The sequence below is a fragment of the Carassius carassius genome, chromosome 46 (genome assembly GCF_963082965.1).
Source record: "Carassius carassius chromosome 46, fCarCar2.1, whole genome shotgun sequence".
NCBI classification, from domain to species: domain Eukaryota; kingdom Metazoa; phylum Chordata; class Actinopteri; order Cypriniformes; family Cyprinidae; genus Carassius; species Carassius carassius.
The window spans coordinates 24,436,821-24,459,815 of record NC_081800.1 but is presented as its reverse complement, the minus strand read 5'-3'; the positions used below and the strand labels follow the sequence as shown (position 1 = coordinate 24,459,815).

The following is a 22,995-nucleotide window of genomic DNA, read 5'->3' as shown; positions in this document are numbered from 1 at the left end:
TGTTCATGCTTAGTTCATCTTAACTAAAGTAGTAAATTAATGAACTTTATTGTAAAGTGTTACCAAGTTATTTTCATATTCTAATTAAGCATTTTTATTATTATTATTAATTAAAAAATACAATGAAAAATATATTTTTGGAAGTTGTATTTTCAAACTTCTAATACAACACTCATACTAATACAACACTCCCAAACATTTACAGAAAACATTGACGTATTGCGTATTGTGTTCCCTTTCAGTTTATTCCAAAATTTTTCTTTACTTGATCTTAAAGTGATCTTAATATAAAAAGGCTTAATTTAACCTTCATAAAACCTGCAGAAACCCTGAAAATGCACATGCATATAGGATTTGGTTTGACATCCTCCGCTACTTTTATTTATTTATGCTCCCATTTTCCATGCATATTAAAATCTGTCTAAACAGAATGGGTTTTTGATGGCATCACCATGTCTGATCTCTTTATTAAAATATTCATGAGCCCTTTGACTAAATGTTGAACTAAATATTCTGACGGGGCACGTGTAATGCTGTTTAATGAGTTTGAAAGGCAGCATCAGACAACATTTGAAACTTTTTTTGTTTTACTTTCGTAATGTTAACCTAGCCAGGGCCTTAAATTTCATGAACTAACAATGAACAAACTTATTTTTAGAGCATTTATTAATTTAGATTCATTTGTAATAGGTTCATATACTGTATGTAATATTGATCATTGATTCATATACCTAATACATTTCCTAACAAATGTTAATTTATTTATCAATAATATCATTATTTAATTAAATTTACAAGATAATGTCATTGTAACACTTGCTTCTTTTACCAAATATAATTTTTAATATAACCTTTATTTGATTCATGTTAACTGGAATTAAATTACTCCATTAGTGTTGGAAAGATTTTAGATAATTTACAACAGAAGTCTAAAATAATTACGTTTTAGATAAATAATGTCAAGTGATTTCCAAATAGGTATTTATTTATTGAATTAATTAGAAAATAATGTCAATTATTTATGGTCTTTTTCAGCTCAAAAGCAAAGTCATTTCAAAGGTAGAGCAAGTTATTGATTCTTTGAATGATGAACGTGTTTGCAGCAAATAAATTGGGTCTATTTTGATGTCATGCTCACTTTAAAGGAACATAATGTTAAAGGAAAAGTATTTTTTGTCAATACAATGGAAGTCAGTGGGAACCGAAACTGTTTAGTAACCGGCATTCCTCAAAATATCTTATTTTGTGTTCAACATAAAGGTTTTGAACGACGTGAGGGTGGATAAATGAATAATTCACACAAGTTTGAACATTTTGCTGTTTCCATTGAATCCAATGAAAACTTATATGCACAAAATTTTGAATATTGCATAAAACATTTGCGAATAAAGTTTGTGAATTAACTTCCTGATAAACTGGTGCCAAATATCCCTAAGTAGTACTTCGCTGCAGTAGGAGAAGCCTTCTGAGTCTTTCTTCAGTAAATAAAAAATTCTTTGCACTCAAAGCATGCAGGAAAAATGCAATAAATGCGCTCATGTTATCATGCTTTCGGAGGTGGATGCCTGCTGTTTGGGAATGCAGTAGTGTTATTATACTGAACCACATTTCAGACAGTTCAGAATGACCAAAACAACATTTCAGATGTTGTGCAACAAGTTAAGTCCACTGGTTTGTCCAGTTACGCTGTCCCGTTGCAACATTTTGATGCACATAGCAAAATATATTCAGTAAATGTGCTACGATCATAGTTTATGCACATGTTTTCTTACTGGATAAAAATATATCCTCTTCAAATCAATCTTTTAATGCACGTTTTTAAAATTAAAGGCTGATTCATAATGTACTACTGTGTCATGCATTATACATCATTCATTCATTCATAAAGTGCACATAAATGCACACAAAACTCAAATACATATGGAGTGAGACGGTCTAGCAGACCAATGACATTGCTCGCGGTCCGCATAGAAATGACGCCCTGTTAGATTTTTGGAGAGGTGCACTTCAGCCTATGGCGTAAGGGAGTACGTCTACACGTAGGCTACAGCGTAAGTCCAACGCAGAAGTATAAATCAGTCTTTAGGCACATCTTGGCATTTATTTGTTTTGCAAAATCCCAAAAAGTGGAACAAGAACATGAAAATGAAATCTGAAAAATGTCCAAATAATGAAAGTCAATGGAGTTCAATTTTTGTTGTTGTTTGCACCTAGCTTTGTGTTCCATAGAAGAATGAAATACAGGCATACAGGTCTAGAACGACTTGAGGAGGAGTAATGATCGTTTCTGGCTGAACTAGGCCTTCTGTCTGAAAATGTTATACTGTAACTCAGTTTGGACCCCGTAGAAAGATCCTCCATTGACTTCCCAAACAACTGTTTCCACTGTCACCATTAAATCCATGGGATTTTCTGACATGGTTGACTTTTTATACCTTTAACATTAAGGCGGATTTACCCACCATCTGACAGGCTGGGTGCTAGGGTGGAAAATTGTTCTGGCTTAGAGTGGGGAATACCGAAGAGCTCTTTAGGAGTGTTGTTGTTTTGTCTCAGAGCTTTCTGAGGAATGCTAACTCTTTGTGGCATTGTGAGCTTTTAGTAAACAGACAGCGTGGAATGCTCCAAGAGCTCACGTGGGGAGCGAAATGCAGGAGTTTGAGTAAAAATGCAAGAAGATCACTCATGTGGGGTGTTGGAAAGAAGCGTAGCTGAAGTTTCTGCCCACTGGGACTTGATTAGCATAGCTAGCTTTGGTCAAATTAGTGGTTAAGGGTGTGAATCAGGTACAAAAACAAGCAGACGGCTGAAAGGAAATGGATTGAGTCTGTGAGCAAATGGGAAGGTTGCGATGGAAAAAGATGGGCATATGGTCTTATGGTTGGTTTCGTAGATCGTAGACGTCAAATCTAGCTTTTCCTTTGGTTGCTTTCTTCGCTGTTGCTCTTTACTCAGGGCTTCAGCTTGATAAAGTGGTTGTTAAATAACTAATAGCGCAAACAGCTTAGGCAATTAATGCTAGCACCTTTCAGCCTTACCTGTTTATCTTGGCTAAATCACAAGGGCTTTTCCCCAAGAGTACCGTAAACGTGTTTCTTGAAGTATTAATAGGAATGTAAATCAGACTCCCTGAATGAATATGGTGTATTTAATTTGGTGAATTTAATTGGAAGTAATCCAGTGTGGTTCTGGGAATATTACACATTCAGTCTGCATCACTGTGAGTTTGTTGTTCACAAATGCAACTTATCAGACTAAATATCTAACGTTTTACATCTAGACAACTGCCATGGTGTAAATATTATGCATCTGGTATTAATGCACGGTCTGCACATAAATGTGATATCCTGTGACACCATTTTTGGCACGAAAACAGAATTCACTGTAAGTGGTAAACCTTTTTTTTTACATTTGATTAATAGATTTATTATTATTTTTTATGATTTTATATTGTGACACTTGAAGCACTTGGATCAATTATTAGTTCATTTATTCATAATGATTTTATATTTTGACCTATGAAGCACTTTAATCAATCATTTATTTATTTATTTATTAAAATGATTTTATATTGTGTCCCATGAAACACTTGGAGCATTCATTTGTTTGTTTGTTATTATTGTTGTTGTCATTTATCATTATTGTTATTATTTTCTTTTACCACCTATTTGTTGCATTCAAATGCTATTTTGATTGTACTTTTTAATTGGTAAATATATTTTTTAAGTGTTTGTTTGTTTATTTATTTATAACATAGCACTTTATATATGAAATAATGATAATGATGATTATTATTATTATTTCTATCAAGTTTTATTTTATTAACCAGCATTAATTTACTGCATTAACTAGCTTTTAGAAAGGCAGCATTACTTACAACATAGCCTAAAACAAATAAATAGTTTCAGAGGCTGAACAAGCCGTTATATATATATATATATTTTTTATAAACGATTAGAAAGGCAGCATGCACAAGAACACCAGGAACGTGCACTAAGGAAGTAAATAGGGTCATTTTTGATTTCATGTTGACTTGAAGTTGTGTCAATTGATCATCCACTGTAGTTCACTGGGGTTGTTTTCGGTCATATTAACCTTAGTCATATACCATTCTGTTCCAGTGTTTTGATTTAGCATGTGTTCTTGTCAAGAACTCTTGTAATAAGTGCCTTGTTGACAGATGGTAGTCGTTGATTGTTCCTGGTACTTGTTTCTTCAGCAAGAACCCTTAACCTGATGGCCAATCATCAGGTTTAACTTTCTTTCCAGCATCAAATAATAAATAAAAGCACTTCCTGTGTAGGCTCTGATATATACTTGACAGGAATGGCCTGTGTTTAAATGCCGATGGCTGTTAAGTGAGAGGTAGGAAAAAGTTTGCGGTTCGATTAGTTGGAGATGACATTTTCTGGCCTCTGTGTTTGTCTTTCAGCTGATTATCCAGAAGATCCGCATGTGCCAGCAGCTGTGGGCTTGTGACTCATTTGTCAGCGTGCTGGAGTACCTTCTGGCCGTGGGCAATTACCTCAACCAGAACGCAGGCAAGGACAGGGCCAAGGGATTTCGCCTCTCATCCTTAACTAAGGTAAGACCCGCAACCGCCAGCAAATGACCTGTGGAAGATGTCAAGGAGAGCCAGGGCTAATAAAACTTCTTATTGGCATACAGGACAAACATCTGCTGGGTTTATTTCTCTTTCTTTTTTTACCGGTTCTCATTTCTGAACCAGTTGTTTTTTGTTTTTTTGTTTTTTTTTTGTTCTTTTGGTCAGTCTTGGTATCAGCACTGAGGATTGAATTAACAATATAGGATGTGATTTTTCAAAATAATGCAGGTTTAATGCAAGTAATGAATATTTTTGTTCAAAAAATTTGTATTCATTAAATTGATCAAAAGTGATAGTGAAGAGATTTATAAATGTTGGTTACTTAATTATTTATTAAATTTTATATTCTGATCCCTGAAGCACTCAAATGTAATTTATTTGCAATGTTAAAATGTAAAAAAAAAGTTTTATTTTTTATTTTAAATAAATGCTGTTCTTTTGAACTTTCTATTCATCAAAGAATCCAAAAAAATATAATAATAATAATAATTATTATTATTATAATAATAATAATAATTATTATTATTATAATATTATATATATACATTGATGTGCAGACAGTGCATTAATACCAGATACATAATATTTACACCATGGCATTTGTCTAGATATAAAACGTTAGATATTTAGTCTGATAAGTTGCATTTGTGAACAACAAACTCACAGTGATGCAGACTGAATGTGTAATATTCCCAGAACCACACTGGATTACTTCCAATTAAATTCACCAAATTAAATACACCATATTCATTCATCATATATATATATGAAACTGTATTTTTGATCATATAAATACAGCCTCGGGAAGCAGAAGAGACTTCATCATAACATCATAAAATTGTATGACGTGTATTATGACTCCTTTTCTCGTAATATTACATTGATTATTTAGATCCTTTTATTAATATTTTTATAGATATTATTTCCTAAGGACAAAATACAATATATTGTAAATTTATTCAAAAATATTCTCATATAAATAAGAGTTTGTAGTGACACTGACTCAATTGCATTATTATTCACAATAGGATTGGGTGGTTGCTGCTCATTTTTTTTTGGTTGTGTTTCCAGCTGTTTCCAGAAATTGAAAGAAGCATATATCATTGCTTAACAACTGCAACTGCAAAATTTATTGTTAGAAATCAGTTTTTACTTCCAGAACCCCATTGTTGCACTCTATTATGATGCATGGCAAGGCAACTTGTGGCGTGTCAAATTGTAATGTATGCCATATAGTTTTTCATGTTTGTAAAACTGCATCCACTACACAAATCAGATGTGCCACACAGCGAGTTTCTCTTTGTTGTTTGACTCTACAAACTCTTGCCGCAGCGACCCAATTGCTTAGTCATTAGTGACACGCTGGTAATTTGTATTGATTTTTGTGGCCAGGATGTTTGAAACCCAGTTCCTCAGTGACTAGATTTAAGGGCACTTGCACCATAAACTGAATGACTTCCTCCTTTGCTAATGAGGATCTGAGTGCACCACCCCTGCACTTCCTCCATGGAAATATGACATAGTAGAACATAACGGCATGCTTATTTTAGAGAAATAAATTAAAACTTTTGCGATTAATGAAACACCCTGCCCTCGTATATTCACCATGACATAAAAAAATATATAATAATAATATAAAAATAAAAGCCATTTTCAAATTGAATCTATCATATTCTGTTACAGCATTATGAAATTTTAAGACCTTTGCACATTTAGTCTTAAATCTATATTAACATTTGAACTTATGTCAATGTTAAAAAGCAAATTTGAGACCAAACATGGCTTCCAGACTAAACAACATTCTGGAATAATTGATTCTGAATGGTGAATTGTAGCATGCTCAAATATGTTTGTATAATCATTGCAAAACTATATAAATAATGTTCTCTGAAGGAGGGAATGGAGACATCACTTTGAGAGACCAATCTACTTTGTGTGTATACTAAAACAAGCCAATGGACATTGGCATGCAATGATTGTGTCCAGCTGCCACTGATCAAAGCGTGAACATAAAAATTAGCAGGTGCAACTCATACCAGGTTTTTGCTGAGGAGCCGAGCCAGTAACAGGACGTGATGTCTCCGTTTTCTCCTTCAGGAAAAGAGAGTTACAAGTCATGTCAGTGACCGACAAATTGGTATCCCTACCAAAGTGGCATGGATGCTCCCCTTCCAGTGTTGTCTTGTCCGAGCCTGTGCAAGTCACCGTTGTTGTAGCCATAGCCACCCACTGAGATTGGATAACACTGGGAAAACATATCCATTCCATTTGGAACAGGAACGTTGCGGAAATCCCAACCTTCCCAAAGAGGTTTCGGAAGCACTTACACAAATAAGCAACTGTTTAGGTACATATGGAAGATTAGAGGTGATTGTAATCCTCTTGAAAATGGAAGAAGTCTGCCAGGGAAACACATGCTCTTTAGTCAAATTAAAAATATTCCTATTAGCTATTCCTTTGGCAGCTCAACTGCTTGCAGAGTTCAAGAGGAGCAATGGTCTCCCGAGGGTTGGTTCTGTGCAATCACTGTTACCTTCAGGTCGCCCGTGCTACTGCCTGAAGTAGCCCCCGCATGACTGCCACCATGACAAGAAATTGATCGAGGCAGATGCAACAGTGCTTTGAGGTAACAGAGCTTGGCCCACAACTCTAAGATGGTCATCTACCTGCAATGAGAACACCAACTAAGCCTGCTTAATCCCCAGACACATGAGGCAGCGATTGTGACCATCACCCGACTGCATCCAGAAATGCACGGGTTATACGTTGTTTGTAGCAGGATGCAGTGACGAGTTTGTGAGATGCAACGTTGTCTTTAAAAAGACATACACATGAATGCTGAAGCACACAGAGGAGATGGCTGCCTGCAACACAAATGGGGAAGTGCAGCCTGATGTGTGCAACCCACTCGACAGAGGAAATCACCACCGCTGAAGCACCATACCACCGACATGAAGAGCTCTCGTTCAGTTTTCTTTCAGTAGAGTAGTCAGGAACAAAACAACATGTTCCCTCGACTCAGAAGAGCAAACCTGGTATGAGTTGCACCTGCTGCCTTTTTATGCTCACGCTGTGATCAGCGGCAGCTGGATTTAATCATCGCATGCCAGTGTCCATTGGCTCTTTAAGTTAATTTCGAAATAGATTGGTCTCTCGAAGCAAGATCCCAATTCTCGTAGTGACCGACTGAAAGAGAACTTTTGTTTTGTGGCACCTGCGGCCCACCGCTGGTCTCGAGTCCCACGTAGGAGATGGAAGGATATAAAACTGGAGCGACGACAGTGAAGGACGAGAGAGGACCAGGCCTGGAATTTTAGTTGTGTTTTGGTTTTTATTTGCGCGCACCAGTCGTCCGTGAGGGGCTGGTGCGCTGTTTTGTGTTTATTTTGTTATTAAAGTTTCAGTTGATTGTCCGCCGGTTCCCGCCTCCTTCTTCCCGATGATTATGGAGTTTTAATGCATTACACTTATATATCCCAGTGCTCTTTTTATCCTCACATGAATAAATAAATAAATACAATAAAATACATTTTTCATGCACTACCATTCAAAGTATTTTAAATGTTTTTGAAAGAAGTCTTTTCTGCTCACTAAGGTGGAATTTATTTTATCAAAAGTGCAGTAAAAACATTATTATCAATATTATTACAATTTCAAATAACAGTTTTCTATTTGAACATTTTTTTAAATGTAATTTATTTCTGTGATCAAAGCTGAAAGTCTTCAGTGTCACATGATGCTGCAGAAATCATTCTGTTATGTTGATTTGCTGCTCAAGAAACATTTTTTGATTATTATCAATGTTGAAAACAGTTACTTAATGTTTTGGTGGAAATCATGAAGCATTTTATATTCCAGGTTTACTCGATTAAATTTTTTTTTTACACATTTTGAAATTACAGTACAAAATTACAATACAATATTTTGTTGCAATAGTAACAATGTAAAAGGATCCACTGTCACTTTTTTTTTATCATTTTAATGTGTCCTTGCTGAATAAAAGTAATTAAAAAAAAATCTTACTGCCCCCAATCTTTGGGAACAGGTGTATGGATTTATTTATTTATTTATTTATTGCGTAGTCATGTAAGAGAAGCCACCAAATATACAATGTAGACAAATAGACATTATAAAACACATTCATACATTTTTTAAATGGCAAATTTAAGTTTAATACCAAAAAGTCTGTCTGAACTAAGCCTATGCTTTGAACAATCAGTTTAATTGATTCCTTCTGGTCATCTTTTAGTTTTGTAGAATGGGTTCAGGTTTAAAATCGTAAACAACACAACCTAAAAACAGAGCCCCCTCTGAGTTTTAAATTAGCGGCTGCTGAAATTGTTGCAGTGGCCTCATGTCTACATGCATTACCATAAAGAATAGGTCTAGAGTGCCTGACAGATCTCCGCTCTTGTTCTCTGTGGGCCTCTTTACATGGAGAGCAGTTGAAACAGTCCCTCTTAAACATGCATGCTAGTTTCTGTGGCATGAGTACTCGCTTTACATTTTCTCGCTTTAAAAAGATGCAGTTTTAGATAGGAGCAATTGTGTTTTGCACGTATCACTTAATTAATTTTAAGTGCTTGGGCTGTTCATATTATTGCTGGATAAGTGTAAAACCTTTTTTGAATTAGCAACTATATTTTTTCTGCATGATCAAGACATGCATTTATCATTTATCATTATCGCCCTATAGCCTACTGTACAAATTCTCAATCTTCAGTAAAAAGCACCTAATGCTGCAGTGCTCGACAATATTTACATTGTGGTTAATCAGAGAGCAGAACCTGAGAAGTCAAGGTTTGTTTAAGTCAAATGTTAACCAGTTTTTCATGTGTGGACAACAGAGGTGGGCTTGGGTACAAGGACGTTATCTTCTTCCAATTTTAGCTGATGGTAATAAACATGTGGGTGTTGAATTGTCAAACCTCGCTCTTTCTCTGGCCTTGGGCAAGGTATTGGTATTCAAAGATACGTGCATGAGCATGCATAAACTCTCACAAACACACACCCAAGATAAATATCTGTTTACCTCCGGTACCCTCAGGTCAGATGGGATATTTCAGTGGGGATACAAGAGCAGTCGTTCCCGGACCTCATCCTAATTGTTCCCAACTGCATGCCTACATAGACAACTGCCTTCTAAGGAAGCATCCGAACTGTTATTGAACCAAAAAGTTTAACTTAATCCTTTTGTGTGTGTGTGTGTGTGTGTTTGTTATTTTTAGTTTATGTCTATATTTTTTTTTATTCAGTTTTAGTTTTTATATTTGTTAAACTAAATAACAAATTGGAAATGTTGCCTTGTCAACTAGCTGAAATAAAATACGTTTTTTTTTTGTATATTTTATTTTATGTAAGTTCATTTTAACTTTTTGTTTGAAGCAACAATAAAAATACTTATTTGCTATCTATCTGTCTGTCTATCTATTTATTTTAAGCAGTTATTTTATAATTCTTTGCATCTTTGTTTGTTTGTACAGTGTGTATTTATTTAATTTATTTATTAAATAAAATAAAACAAATTTTATGAACCAGTAACGTATTATCATATAATTTCGTATTATAATATAATATGTGTTTGTTTATAGATTTTATTTTTTTTATTTTTTTTTGGTATTGAATGGAATATTGCATGGTATTTATTTGTAGTAATGTCTGTCACCTCATCTGCCATCTTAAATTTATTTTTTTCCATCAAGGTTGTCACAATGCAATTGTGGGATTGAATTCACTGCATTTTGGCTAAATCAAAATAAGTGTCTACAGTGCCTTAAAATACTGTCTGGAAAGGTTTTTGAACAGAGTACATCTATCATCTTATCTCAAGAGCAGGTGCATGGAAAAAAAAATTCATTCACAAACACATTCATTATTTTTCCCTCCCTTTCCCAGCTTTCTCAGCTGCGTGGGAACAGTCAGAATTTCACCTTGCTGCATGCCCTTGTGGAGCAGATCATGTTGCGAGAACCACGTTTGGCCACCTTTTTCCTGGAGCTTGCAGAATTTGAGACTGTTCCTGGAGGTACTCTAATCAAAATTTCATTTGCAAGGGAAGATGTGCTAGATGTTTTTTGGTCTTTTTTCTAATTGAATGCCTTCTGATTGTGTGTTTCTGTGGTTTTCCTGCAGCTTCGGTTAAAGGTCTGACAGCAGAGGTGGACGGTACGTGGACGCAGATGTATTTTGTGATGCAAAAAAAAACTTGAACCAAACTTGTTTGTAGACTTGTTCACTGCTTTATTCAAGCAATTCATACAGTTTATAACTTTTTAATCAGCTGAGCATTACATTCAAACCTGATGCTGCTTGGCTTTGTGTGTGGATTAATGCATTAATAAAGGCATTGCAGTTGAGTTAGGAGAGTGCAGAGGGTCCATAAATGTGATTGATCGCATATTTTTTTTCCCCTTTGTCATTATTTAGTAGTGAAGAATGAATTTCAGAAGATCGTCCAGTACATGAAAACATACAGTAAAAGAAAAAACGAAGTCAATCAGCACCCCAAATTCTTCAAAGACTTAAAGGTAATTAACAAATATAACCAATTATCTCTGCTGTATTACATCAAATAATCAATTTACTTGAATTCATTCTGAGTTTGAAAGAAAACATTGGTATTAATGGCATATTAATTAGATTTAATTTGTTTTATTAATAGTCAACAACAATGAATTGGAACTGAAGGTTTTTTCCTTTTCAAAAGCACCGCAAAAGTATCATTAAAACAACTAGAAATGTATTTTGTGATATTTTCAACATCTTTGCAAGTTAGGTCGTTAGTCATTGATTTTCTAATTTTCAAGAGAGCTGTTAAAGGGATAGTTCACCCAAAAAGGAAAGTTATGTCATAAATAACTCACCCTCATGTCGTTCCAAACCCGTGAGACCTCCGTTTATCTTCAGAACACAGTTTAAGATATTTTAGATTTAGTCCGAGAGCTCTCAGTCCCCCCATTGAAGCTGTGTGTACGGTATACTGTCCATGTCCAGAAAGGTAAAAAAAAAAACATCCTCAAAGTAGTCCATGTGACATCAGAGGGTCAGTTAGAATATTTTGAAGCATCGAAAATACATTTTGGTCCAAAAATAGCAAAAACGACGACTTTATTCAGCATTGTCTTCTCTTCCGTGTCTGTTGTGAGCGCGTTCACTGCAGTTTGTGATATCCGGTTCACGAACGAATCATTCGATGTAACCGGATCTTTTTGAACCAGTTCACCAAATCGAACTGAATCGTTTTAAACGGTTCACATCTCTAATACGCATTAATCCACAAATGACTTAAGCTGTTAACTTTTTAAATGGGGCTGACACTCCCTCTGAGTTCAAACAAACCAATATCCCGGAGTAATGCATGCACTCAAACAGTACACTGACTGAACTGCTGTGAAGAGAGAACTGAAGATGAACACCGAGCCGAGACAGATTAATGACATTAATGACATAATTTTAATTTTTTGGTGAACTAACCCTGTGACCATTTCATTGATTCAATGAGCTGAACTCAAGAATCAATCAGATTCACTGTGTGAACTGGATTAAAAGATTCAAAGGAATGGCTCAACTTGGACACAGCTAATTCCCTCAGTGAATAATGATCCAAATGTCAATCTTTTTGAAAGAAAACATGGATAATAATGCCATGTCTTCTGATTATTGTGATTGAAGTACTTTCTTCCGTGAAACATTTTGAATTATATATGTCAAAAACAATAAATGGGGACTGAAGTTTTTTTCAAAAACAATGCAAAAGCACCATAAAAGTATCATGAAAAAAATATATTGTGTGATATACTCTAAGTCATTGCAATTTTAATTTTAGTCTTCTCTTCAAGCAAGCTGTTAATGAACTGTGACCAGATCAGTGATTCTGTGATTCACTGAAGAATCAGTCAGACTGCAAAGCTACTCCTCTGAGTGAATAATGTTGGTCTTTTCCTCACACAAAGCTATCATATGACTTTAGAAGAATAGCAAGTCACATGATGACACATTATGATGCTTTTATGCTGCTTTTTACTCAGTTTGGAGCTCGACAGCCTCTGTCCTTACTCATTTTCATTATTCTGACCGGCCAGGCTGTTCTCTAAAAGAATCTATGCACTGCATTATTCTTGAACAACTCCACAGAGAAAGGAAGTTAATCTAGCTCTTGTAAAGCACAGGTCCTTGAAAGCTGCTTTTGTGATACACGTTTTCACTGTATTAAAGCTTGTGTGATCCAGTCTGGATGGAGAGAAATAGGGATAAATCAAAAGCCTCAGAGGCTGATAGCACTAAGAATTCCAGTGCTACTTCTCCAAAAATGGAAAAAGAAGGAGAAAGCGCAGCCGTAACACCTCTTCCTTTTTCTCCGGCTCTAGACGACCATTGAGAAGCATGAGGCTGATTTCACTGAGCTGATGAAGAGGTGTGAGGAGATGAGGAAGCTCTACACTGACATATTGGTAATCCTTGAGTTATCATTTCAATATCTTCTGTTGTGTTGCTTTGGGAGATGGATGGGCCGGGATCTCAGACTATCTGGAGATTGGCCTTTCTCTGCTTATCTGTGCCAGGTGGACTGAGGTGGAAGAGGGGGATATATTTCTGCCCACCCATTCATCAAGGTGTTTTTTTTCCCTCACTGAGGGACAGGATGCTGCTTTGAGATTGACTTATGATCAGTGTTGGGCAGTAACGCGTTACTAATAACGCAGTTCCATTTGACAGTAACTAATACTGTAATGCATTACTTTTTAAATAAATTAACTCCGTTACCGTTACCATATGGTGCATTGTCCGTTACTTTTTTAAAAATTAATTAATGTTGACTGAAATGCAGCCTAACCTGTTTGCAGCAGAGACGCATTGTAGGATTGGTGGATGCCAACCACTGTAAACACGAAGACGCACTGTGGGCGTGTTTCCATTTATTCAAGTATGCGCGGCAGTCACGGCGAGTCAAGTCGAGTGCAACACGAGTTTCTCAAAGTGGAAATATGCTCATTATTTCACTTTAGTTGAGCATAAAGACAAAAACCTTTTAGTCAAATGTAAGCTGTGTCTTTCTGGTTCGAATGTCCTATCCTAGCATACGAATTTCCAATCCGTGCGCTCAGATTTTGTAAACCACACCCTCGGTTTTTTAATCTGTACCCGCGAATTCATAATCTGCGCGCACACTTTCGCAATCCGTTCTCATGGATTTGTAAACTGTAGCCTACTCACGGATTTATGCAGCAAGCTCCTACGTGTTAACATACAGTTTTAATGAATATTATTATGTGGAATGGGTTTACAGAAAAGTGTCTTAAGTGATTCTCTGTATGTTTTTCTCATACAGGTGAAACATTGTTGAAAACATGCAGCCTGTCTCTACTGTGGAGTCGCCGGCTTTCAGTCAGCTCCTTAGCATGATAACATAGATTTCATTTTTAAACAGCATGTATATATATATATATATATATATATATATATATATATTAGGGGTGTAACGGTACGCAAAAATCATGGTTCGGTACGTACCTCGGTTTTAAAGTCACGGTTCGGTTCATTTTTGGTACAGTAAGGGAAAGAAATGCAAACATTAAACTGCAGGTTGTTTAATACTATAAAAAATTTTTTTAACAATTTGTTTACAATTTTTTTTAAATGCTTTTTAATAAAATATATATAAAATAAAAAAAGAATAAGAAATAAAATACTGCTGCAAAGTTCTCCACTAAATAAAATACTCTATCTCAAACCAATATCATATAATAAAATATAATGAAAAATATAAATAAATAACTATGATTACAGTGCAGCATTACCAATCACCAGCTTGTAGGCCTGCTCATATTGAAAAAATATATATATAACTTTTCCAAAGTGTAAAGTGCAGCATCAACAGTTTCAGTTTTTAGACCTGCTCAGATTTCGTTATAGGGTTGGACCGATCGGAATTAAGAGCAAAGGTCTGTTTAAATGTCGACGGGAGCTGCGTTTGAATTATGGTCGTTTTTTCCTAGTTGTAGTGATGTTCACACTCGCGTGATGCCTTTTGAAAACATTAGGCCGGTGACACACTGGCATATTGCCAGAGGTGGGTAGAGTACCCAAAAACTGTACTCAAGTAAAAGTAAAAGTACTTCTAGAAATATTTACTCAAGTAAAAGTAAAAGTACTAGTCTTGAATAGTTACTTGAGTAAGAGTAAAAGAGTATCGGATAAAAAATCTACTCAAGTAGTTAGTTACTAGTTACTTTGGGTCATATATACTGAGCCTATTTTTATTTAGATATATAGATAAAATGTATGTAATGTATGTGTGCGTGTATAAATTTATATATTTCATCAGCCTTTACTCCAATTTATGTAATTTATTATAAAACCCAGTCTGTTTACTTAAGTAACAGATATAGGTGTCATGCCATAACATATTTTTAATACGACTGACTTTATATTAAATGTGAATTTAACATTGAAAGTTAATGTGATATAAATATTGCTACTAATCTTTCATTGTTCAGAAAGAGAGCAAATAACATTTACATTATTAAAGATCATTTTCACTGACAGTCTACATTTCAATCACTCTCAGAAACTCCCATTAAAATCACTGAAACTGTTAACACTGTGAAATCAATATCTTAATTAAAGATTCGTACACACATCTGCACTTTGTTGTTCCTGCGAGAGAATTCGCCAGAAAGAGGTATTCAGTCAGCGAGCGAGTGAAGGAAGCACCGGCATTTTAGCGATGACTCATCGGAACGCCTCTGATTGGCTAATGGTTTAATCAGCTCAAAAGAATCATGTGTGATTTGTTATAATGCGCAGTGCTGTAAAAACACATCTATCTCTGGCTCAGCGCCAGCCAGCGATCACAGATCTGAATTTAGCAGCTGATGTTATGACTTGCTGAATGTACTCGCACCGGTGTGACTGTATTAAAATTAATAAAATCTTAATCGGCTATTTTTTGTCTTTTGGAAGCTGCATTCAACTTGACTCCCCTCTGTTATAAGCCACACACGTACAACAAACTAATGTCAGAGGTATCGTGTACTGTAATCGAATGTAGCCCAAGTTATTACCTGTTAAACAGTAGACAGCACACGCGGTGTTCATCTAATAAGGATCTCCATCGCTAGCAAATAATAGCCTTTGCAAATCTGCTTTCAATTCAGTGCAGTTCCAAAGCCACGTTTTCAACGCTGCTGATGTTAAACGTTACAACTGAGTGAACCACTTCAGACGCTCAGCGCGCGGCAGCAAACTGAACGACTCATTCAAACTGATTCATGAACCAATTCACTCGTTTGCCAATTGGTTTGATCGAGCCTTTGAACAGAATTGACTCAAAAGAAATGAATCATTCGCGAATGGGCATCGCTCATTGCCCAGAGAAAAGTAGACGGCGCGTTTGGAATAAACTGAAGCATTTATAACATTTATTGCATTAAGATAAAGTAACGAGAGGAGCGTCGCCCACAGTAACGAAGTAAAAGTACAGATTTTCCCCCCAAAATTTACTCAAATAAGAGTATAAAGTACCCATCTTTAAATATACTCCGAAAAGTATTAGTTACCCCAAAAAATTACTCAAGTAAATGTAACGAAGTAAATGTAACTCGTTACTACCCACCTCTGCATATTGCACCTGTCAAACATAGTCTATTTTGCCGTCAATACTGTTGACGGTGTCCTTTATCAGTAGGCTTTATATTTATGCTCAACATGAAGTATAGATATTGTTGTCATGAAGACAAGATCCTGGTCTGTCGGCGGTCTCCCTCTACGTCAACTACAAAAGGAGCAGCGCGCCAGCCACGCGTCAGGCACGATTCGGGTGTGTAAAGACACAGAAAACGCAAAGCAGCCGCCACGCAACTGACACGCAGCAGAAACGTACGCTCACGCCACGCAGCCAGTGTGTCACCGGCAATATATGTGTATATGTATGTATGTTTCTCGAAATTGATTCTGAATAATTCAGATTGCTTTCATTTATTTATTTCAAAATGTTTTGTGTTATGTTGTCCATTGTTGATAGTTTTCATACTTAAGCTGTGAAAGGAACATTTTCCAAGGGCTCAACACAACAGCTTTTATGATGCAGAAGCCACTTTAGTTTTTGATTCTGAATATATTATTCAGGTGTTTTGTTATTTATTTCAGAAATCCTTGTGATATAGAATATTCTGTTAGTGCTGGTCTGACTTAATCAAAATAGTGTTTAAAAATTACTTTCTGTTTTACTTTGTGTTTGTATGGACCATAACGCATAAAAGCGCATTAATGGGAACATTAAAGAAAGTTCTTTAAAAAAGTAACTAAAAATTTACTTTTAACAGTAATACAGTACATATTTCTTAGTAACTAGCACAACACTGGTGTTGTCATAACGTTCACCTTGGAGATTGAAAATGTTTCTTTTTTGAGACCCCAGGAGCCCAAATTCAGACCCAGAACAATAAAACCCACAGAAGAGGTGGGAGTTCAAAGGAGGAATCTTTATATTACCAAACTGCAGGGAGAGAAAGAGTAGATATAAGTCATGATCTGCAAGATTAACCACAATCTGATGTGATCCGACCACCTCAGAGAAAACCAGTGTTGAGCTGCTGCAAGAGCTTTTGAAGCACAGCAGCTGTGGTCAAAGAGTTCTCGTGTGTTCTGATTGGTGGAGGATGATGATGAGTGGATAAAGACTAGAGCAATCAAATAGTGAGAGAGTGATCTGCTCACCTGGTTATGTTCGTGGATGTTTCGACGTGGAAAGCAGTTCGGAATGGAAATATTGATATTTTATCAATATTCGCAAATCATTTTGGTCAGTTCGGGAGTTGGGAGCGTGAATCATTTGAATCAGTTCGGGAGTTTGGAGCGGGTTCGCGAATCATTTGAGTCAGTTTAGGGATCGCGAATCATTTGAGTCAGTTTGGGAGTTGGGAGCGTGAATCATTTGAATCAGTTCGGGAGTTCGGAGCGGGTTCGCGAATCATTTGAGTCAGTTTGGGGATCGCGAATCATTTGAGTCAGTTTGGGAGTTTGGAGCGGGTTCACGGATCATTTGAATCAGTTTGAGAGTTCGAAACGGGATCGCGAATCATTTGAGTCAGTTCGGGAGTTCGGAGCGTGAATCATTAGAGTGTGTTCGGGAGTTCGGAGCGGGTTTGCGAATCATTTGAATCAGTTTTGGGATCGCGAATCATTTGAGTCAGTTCGGGAGTTCGGAGCGCGAATCATTTGAGTCCGTTCGAGAGTTCGGAGCGGGTTCGCAAATTATTTGAGACAGTTTGGGGATCGTGAATCCTTTGAGTCAGTTCGGGAGTTCAAGCGTGAATCATTTTAATCAGTTCGGGAGCGGGATCGCAAAACATTTGAGTCAGTTTGGGGATCGCAAGTCAGTTTTGGAGTTCGAAGCGTGATTGTGAATCATTTGAGTCAGTTCGGGAGTTCAAAGCGGGTTCGCGAATCATTTGTGTCAGTTCGGGAGTTCGGAGCGGCTTCGCGGTTCATTTGAATCAGTTCGAGAGTTCGCGAATCATTTGGGTCAGTTTGGGGATCGCGAATCATTTGAGTAAATTTGGGAGTTCGGAGCGGATTCGCGGATCATTTGAATCAGTTCGAGAGTTCGGAGCGGGTTTGCGAATCATTTGAGTCAGTTCGGGAGTTCGGAGCGGGATCGCAAATCATTTGAATCAGTTCGGGAGTTCGGAGCGTGTTCGCGGATCATTTGAATCAGTTTGGGAGTTCAAAGCGGGTTCGCGAATCATTTGAGTCAGTTCGGGAGTTGGGAGAGTGAATCATTTGAATCAGTTCGGGAGTTCGGAGCGGGTTTGGGAATCATTTGATTCAGTTTGGGGACAGCATATATATATATATATATATATATATATATATATATTTCTCGAAATTGATTCTGAATCATTCAGATTGCTTTCATTTATTTATTTCAAAATGTTTTGTGTTATTTATTTCAGAAATCCTTGTGATATACAATATTCAGTTTGTGCTGGTCTGACTTAATCAAAATAGTGTTTTAAAATTACTTTCTGTTTTACTTTGTGTTTGTATAAACCATAATGCATTAAAGCGCATTAATGGGAACATAAAAGAAAGTTCTTTAAAAAAGTAACTAAAAAGTTACTTTTAACAGTAATGCATTACCTTTTGATGTAAGTAATTAACAAAGTAATTGAGTTACTTTTTGAATTAAGTAACTAGTAACTGTAACTAGTTACTATTTCTTAGTAACTAGCGCAACACTGCTTATGATAACAGCTCTTTATGATGTCCATGGTTTGTTTATAGCAATAAATATGTTATGAGCACAGAAGATCGCCTACAGTGGTCCAGAGGTAAATTTGCAACAAATTAATGAAACATGAAAAATAATAATAAGGTTTTGTTGTTGAATGTTTGTTTTCTTTCGTTTATTTATTTTTTTAACAATATTTGTTATTTGTTTTGGCTACTGAAAACCAGAGTTAGTAGACATCAAATTATTATTATTATTATTATTATTAGAAATTATTATTATTATTATTATTATTAGAAATTATTATTAAAGAAAGAAAATACAAAAAAAATCTATATATAAAAAAGTTTTTTTTTTACTATAAAATATTTATAATTTTCAATGTATTAAATATTTACATTGAGATTTTTATAAAACAAAACAAAACAAAAATAATAATACACAAAATACTGAAACATTGTAAAGAAAAATTCCTTCCAGCTCTATGAAGAAAAATAAATGGTTTGCTAATTTTCTCATCTTATGGCCTTCTGGGTAAATGTAAGTTAATCCTGAAATTCTGTATATTTGACGCCTCAGGCTAAAATTTCTAATAATTGTGATATACACTAACTTTTAAAAGTTTAGGGTCAGTTGTTTTTGAAAGAAATTCTTATTTCCTTATTTAGCAAGAATGCATTAAATTGATCAAAAGTGATTTAGTTTCTATTTCAAATAAATGATGTTCTTTTGGACTTTCTTTTCATCAAAGAAAAATGTAAATAAATAATAAGATCTATCACGGTTTCATCACAAATATTATGCAGCACAACTGCTTTCGACTTTGATAATAATAAGAAATGTAAAATCAGCAGGTCAGCATATCAGAATGATTTCTGAAGATCACGTGACACTGAAGACTGGAGAAATTATGATGAAAATTCACCTGCGCAACACAGGACAAAAATATACATTTTGAAATATATTTAACAGGTTTTTTTTAAATTGTACAAAATATTACTATAAATACTGTATTTTTGATAAAAATAAATGCAGCCTTGAGCACAAGACCCGAAACTAGACCCGAGTGTGCTATTTTTCTACTTATTTCTGAGAGAAAGCTTTTTGTGATAAAAGTCCAGTTAAACTGAATAAGGGGCAAAAAAATACACAGCTTTCCTAATAATGAAAAACTAATTCTTAAGAAGAGTCCTTTTCCTCTGTTTGTAATGTGTAACGTATTTCCCAACTGTCCCAATTTTCTTCTTCAAGACCATCCATAAAGACTGCGAGTAGTTCATTGTGAAAATTCAGCCTATTGTGAGCTTGACAGGAAGAGAATCACTTCAGTTTCACAATTACAGCCCAAACTTTCAGCCTTGGGCAAAAATACAGCAATCAGCAACTTGGGGCTGTTGAGCCAGAAATAATGGGGAGAACAGAGCTCGGATAAAGAGAAAAACTGAGAGTGATTGGAAATAAAACAGTTTTTTTTTTTTTTTTTTTTGGTCATTACATAGTCTATTTCTCTTAGTTTCTCAGCATTACGGTTTATAAATCTGCCATTTCTGGTGTCTACAGGTATGAAGATCATTGGACGGTGGTTCACTGCATTAGTTGGTCATAAAGAACCAATATTTGCAAAGTAACTAAAAATGCAGGATTTGAGCAATGATTTTATTTGTAAATTTTGTTTTGTTTTTGAACCATTTTTTTTTTGTTTTTTTCAACTACTGTGTATGTGTTACTTTTTTGGCTACTACTGTTTGTAGACAGCAAATAAGTTGGATAAAAAAATCATAATTAAAAATATTTTTAAAAAGCTTTCTATTATTAATAACCTTATAACCCATATATACCCATATATATATATATATATATATATATATATATATATATATATATATATATATATATATATATATATATATAATATTATTAATGTATTTTATTTTAATGTATAAAAATAATGCTACCCTTTATATAAAAATATTTGTATTTTTTTGTGTTTTGACTTTAGGAATAAACGTGACAATATCAGCGTTCACACTAGAAATGTAACAAATATTTCACAAGCAAAGAAGCTATTTTTTATTTTATAAAGCGATATATGAATAAACAGTGCCACTTTTCTTCCACAGATAAAATTCGGAGAGCCTTTGGATCAAGACTCCCAAGAACTTTTCAGATGGGTTTTCCAGTTTGTGAATGTCTTCAAGAAAGTGTACTCTGAATACACCCAATGAAGGCAAATTTCCATTCACATTTAATACAGTAGGTGTTCGTATGTCTGAATTTGCACCTAGTTTCATGTCATAAAAGTGAATTGGGAAGGCGTTTGGACCGTCTGTAGAAACTCTTATCTGCAGACTGCGAATGATGTTTTCTGGATCTTCTCCAATGCTTGTGTTTGGTTTGATTAAAAGTCTTGGCGAGCTGGATCGTGTGATTCTTTGACCTGGTGCTACAACGAACAGCTCTTTTTATCTGTAGATGCATTTAATTTTAATGCTTGTCAGTGATGAAGTCAGAGATGGCTGTTGTGTAAGAGGCATTCTGGTTCCAAGTGCGTCTGCTGAATCGCCGACTCTCTCTGTGTCCTTGAGCACATGTGTGTTTTCTGGATGATACAGAGTCGAGTCCACAGCGGAGGTTCAGCAGAGGACATCTGCATTTCACACATTTCAAAACAGACTCCTCTTCGTTATTCTTTTGAGGATTTCATTCAGTAAATGAAGAGGACATATAAAAGAGGAAGAAACAAATCTCTTTTTAAGTCTGATTTGAATAACACTGGGATTTACAAGCGTGTGACTTGTAATCTCTTTGTAATGAACATCCATTGCTTGTCCACCGTTGCAGGGATGGTTCACCCAAAAATGAAAAGTCTGTCATCATTTACCTTTGTGTCATGGTTTTCTTTCTTCTGTGAAACACAACAAGGGATGTTAAACAGTATATTTAGTATGTTTAGGCTTTTATTAAGCACTTTTTTAATTATTATTTCATATCCATCTGTCCATTCTGAAAACTGCTTATCCTCTAAAGGGTTACAGTAGACAGATTATTCTATTCTATTTCTATTCTATTCTATTCTAATCTCCAAACCACTTATCCAGAACACACCGTCGACATTTAATTTAATTTTATTTAATTTAATTTAATTTAATTTAATTTAATTTAATTTAATTTAATTTAATTTTATTTTATTTTATTTTATTTTATTTTATTTTATTTTATTTTATTTTATTCTCTAACCCACGTATCCAGGGTCGGCAGATGGTTTTTTTTTTTTTTTTTTTTGGACTGATGTCAGTAGCAACATAGCTGTATAAATATGACCTTGTGACCTATTTGTTGTGGCCTCCTGAAATACAGATCCATTATACAGTAAAAGAGGCCAATGAAGTGAGTTTTGCACCGTGCAGCAGGGCACATAAAGTATTCTGTGTGCCATTTCATGACCTGCAGGAGTTTGTCAGCTCAAATTCTCTGCTTCGTCAAACATAAAATGCTTTCCTTCTGCATTGTGGCAAAAATTTATTTTCTTCTTTTTGTTTTTCTTTTTTGTTTGCTGCAAAAATGGAGCACGATGTGCCCTTGACTGCACAGGCAATGATTATTTTATTCATTAAAAAATGTATTCATGTTAGAACATTGAAGTTTTTAATCAAGCAAGCTTAATTTATCTTCTCAAGCAGTGATTTGCATTAATGGTTGTTTTAATTTGTACTTTTATAAAAATAAATAAAAAAACAAGTCTTCTGGCATCTCTAAAAGCATGTTGTGCTGTCACTACCTGAATTGCTTTGGTGTCTTTTTTGAACATTTTTTACTCAAAGCCTGTGAACATGTTTGGTTTTAAATTAGAATAAGCGAGGGGATTACATCTCTTGCCTTAAATGATCTGACCTGCAGCACACAGGACTTTTACAGGGACATCATTTGAAATCTTACCTCTGTTCATCTTCTTAGGTACTCAGCTGTTGCTTTGTTACCTTATATTTTTCTGGTTTATGAAAGAGTTCGATGTTTTTCCTGTGCGTGTTTTGCCGTCAGCTGGTGTCGAGCTGAATGCTTTCATCTGTACAGCTGGTGTGAGTAAACGTCTGCTGGAGCGGTCTGTGAAGTCAAGGTCTGCTGGTCATTATTTCCGCACGGTTCAGGCACGAGTCTG

The 22,995-nt window shown here is 35.3% G+C and overlaps 1 protein-coding gene across 1 annotated transcript in view; it reads left to right on the top strand.

Moving 5' to 3' along the window:
• LOC132129232 (formin-H) overlaps positions 1-21,755 on the top strand; it is a 55,358-nt gene extending 33,603 nt beyond the window's left edge. Inside the window, exons 12-17 of the mRNA XM_059540741.1 lie at positions 4,433-4,585; positions 10,502-10,631; positions 10,739-10,771; positions 11,033-11,133; positions 12,973-13,056; positions 20,960-21,755. Of these exons, the coding sequence (XP_059396724.1) occupies positions 4,433-4,585; positions 10,502-10,631; positions 10,739-10,771; positions 11,033-11,133; positions 12,973-13,056; positions 20,960-21,064 (606 nt within the window). The 3' untranslated portion in view covers positions 21,065-21,755. The remainder of the gene's footprint in view (positions 1-4,432; positions 4,586-10,501; positions 10,632-10,738; positions 10,772-11,032; positions 11,134-12,972; positions 13,057-20,959) is intronic.
• Positions 21,756-22,995: the final 1,240 nt, after the last annotated feature.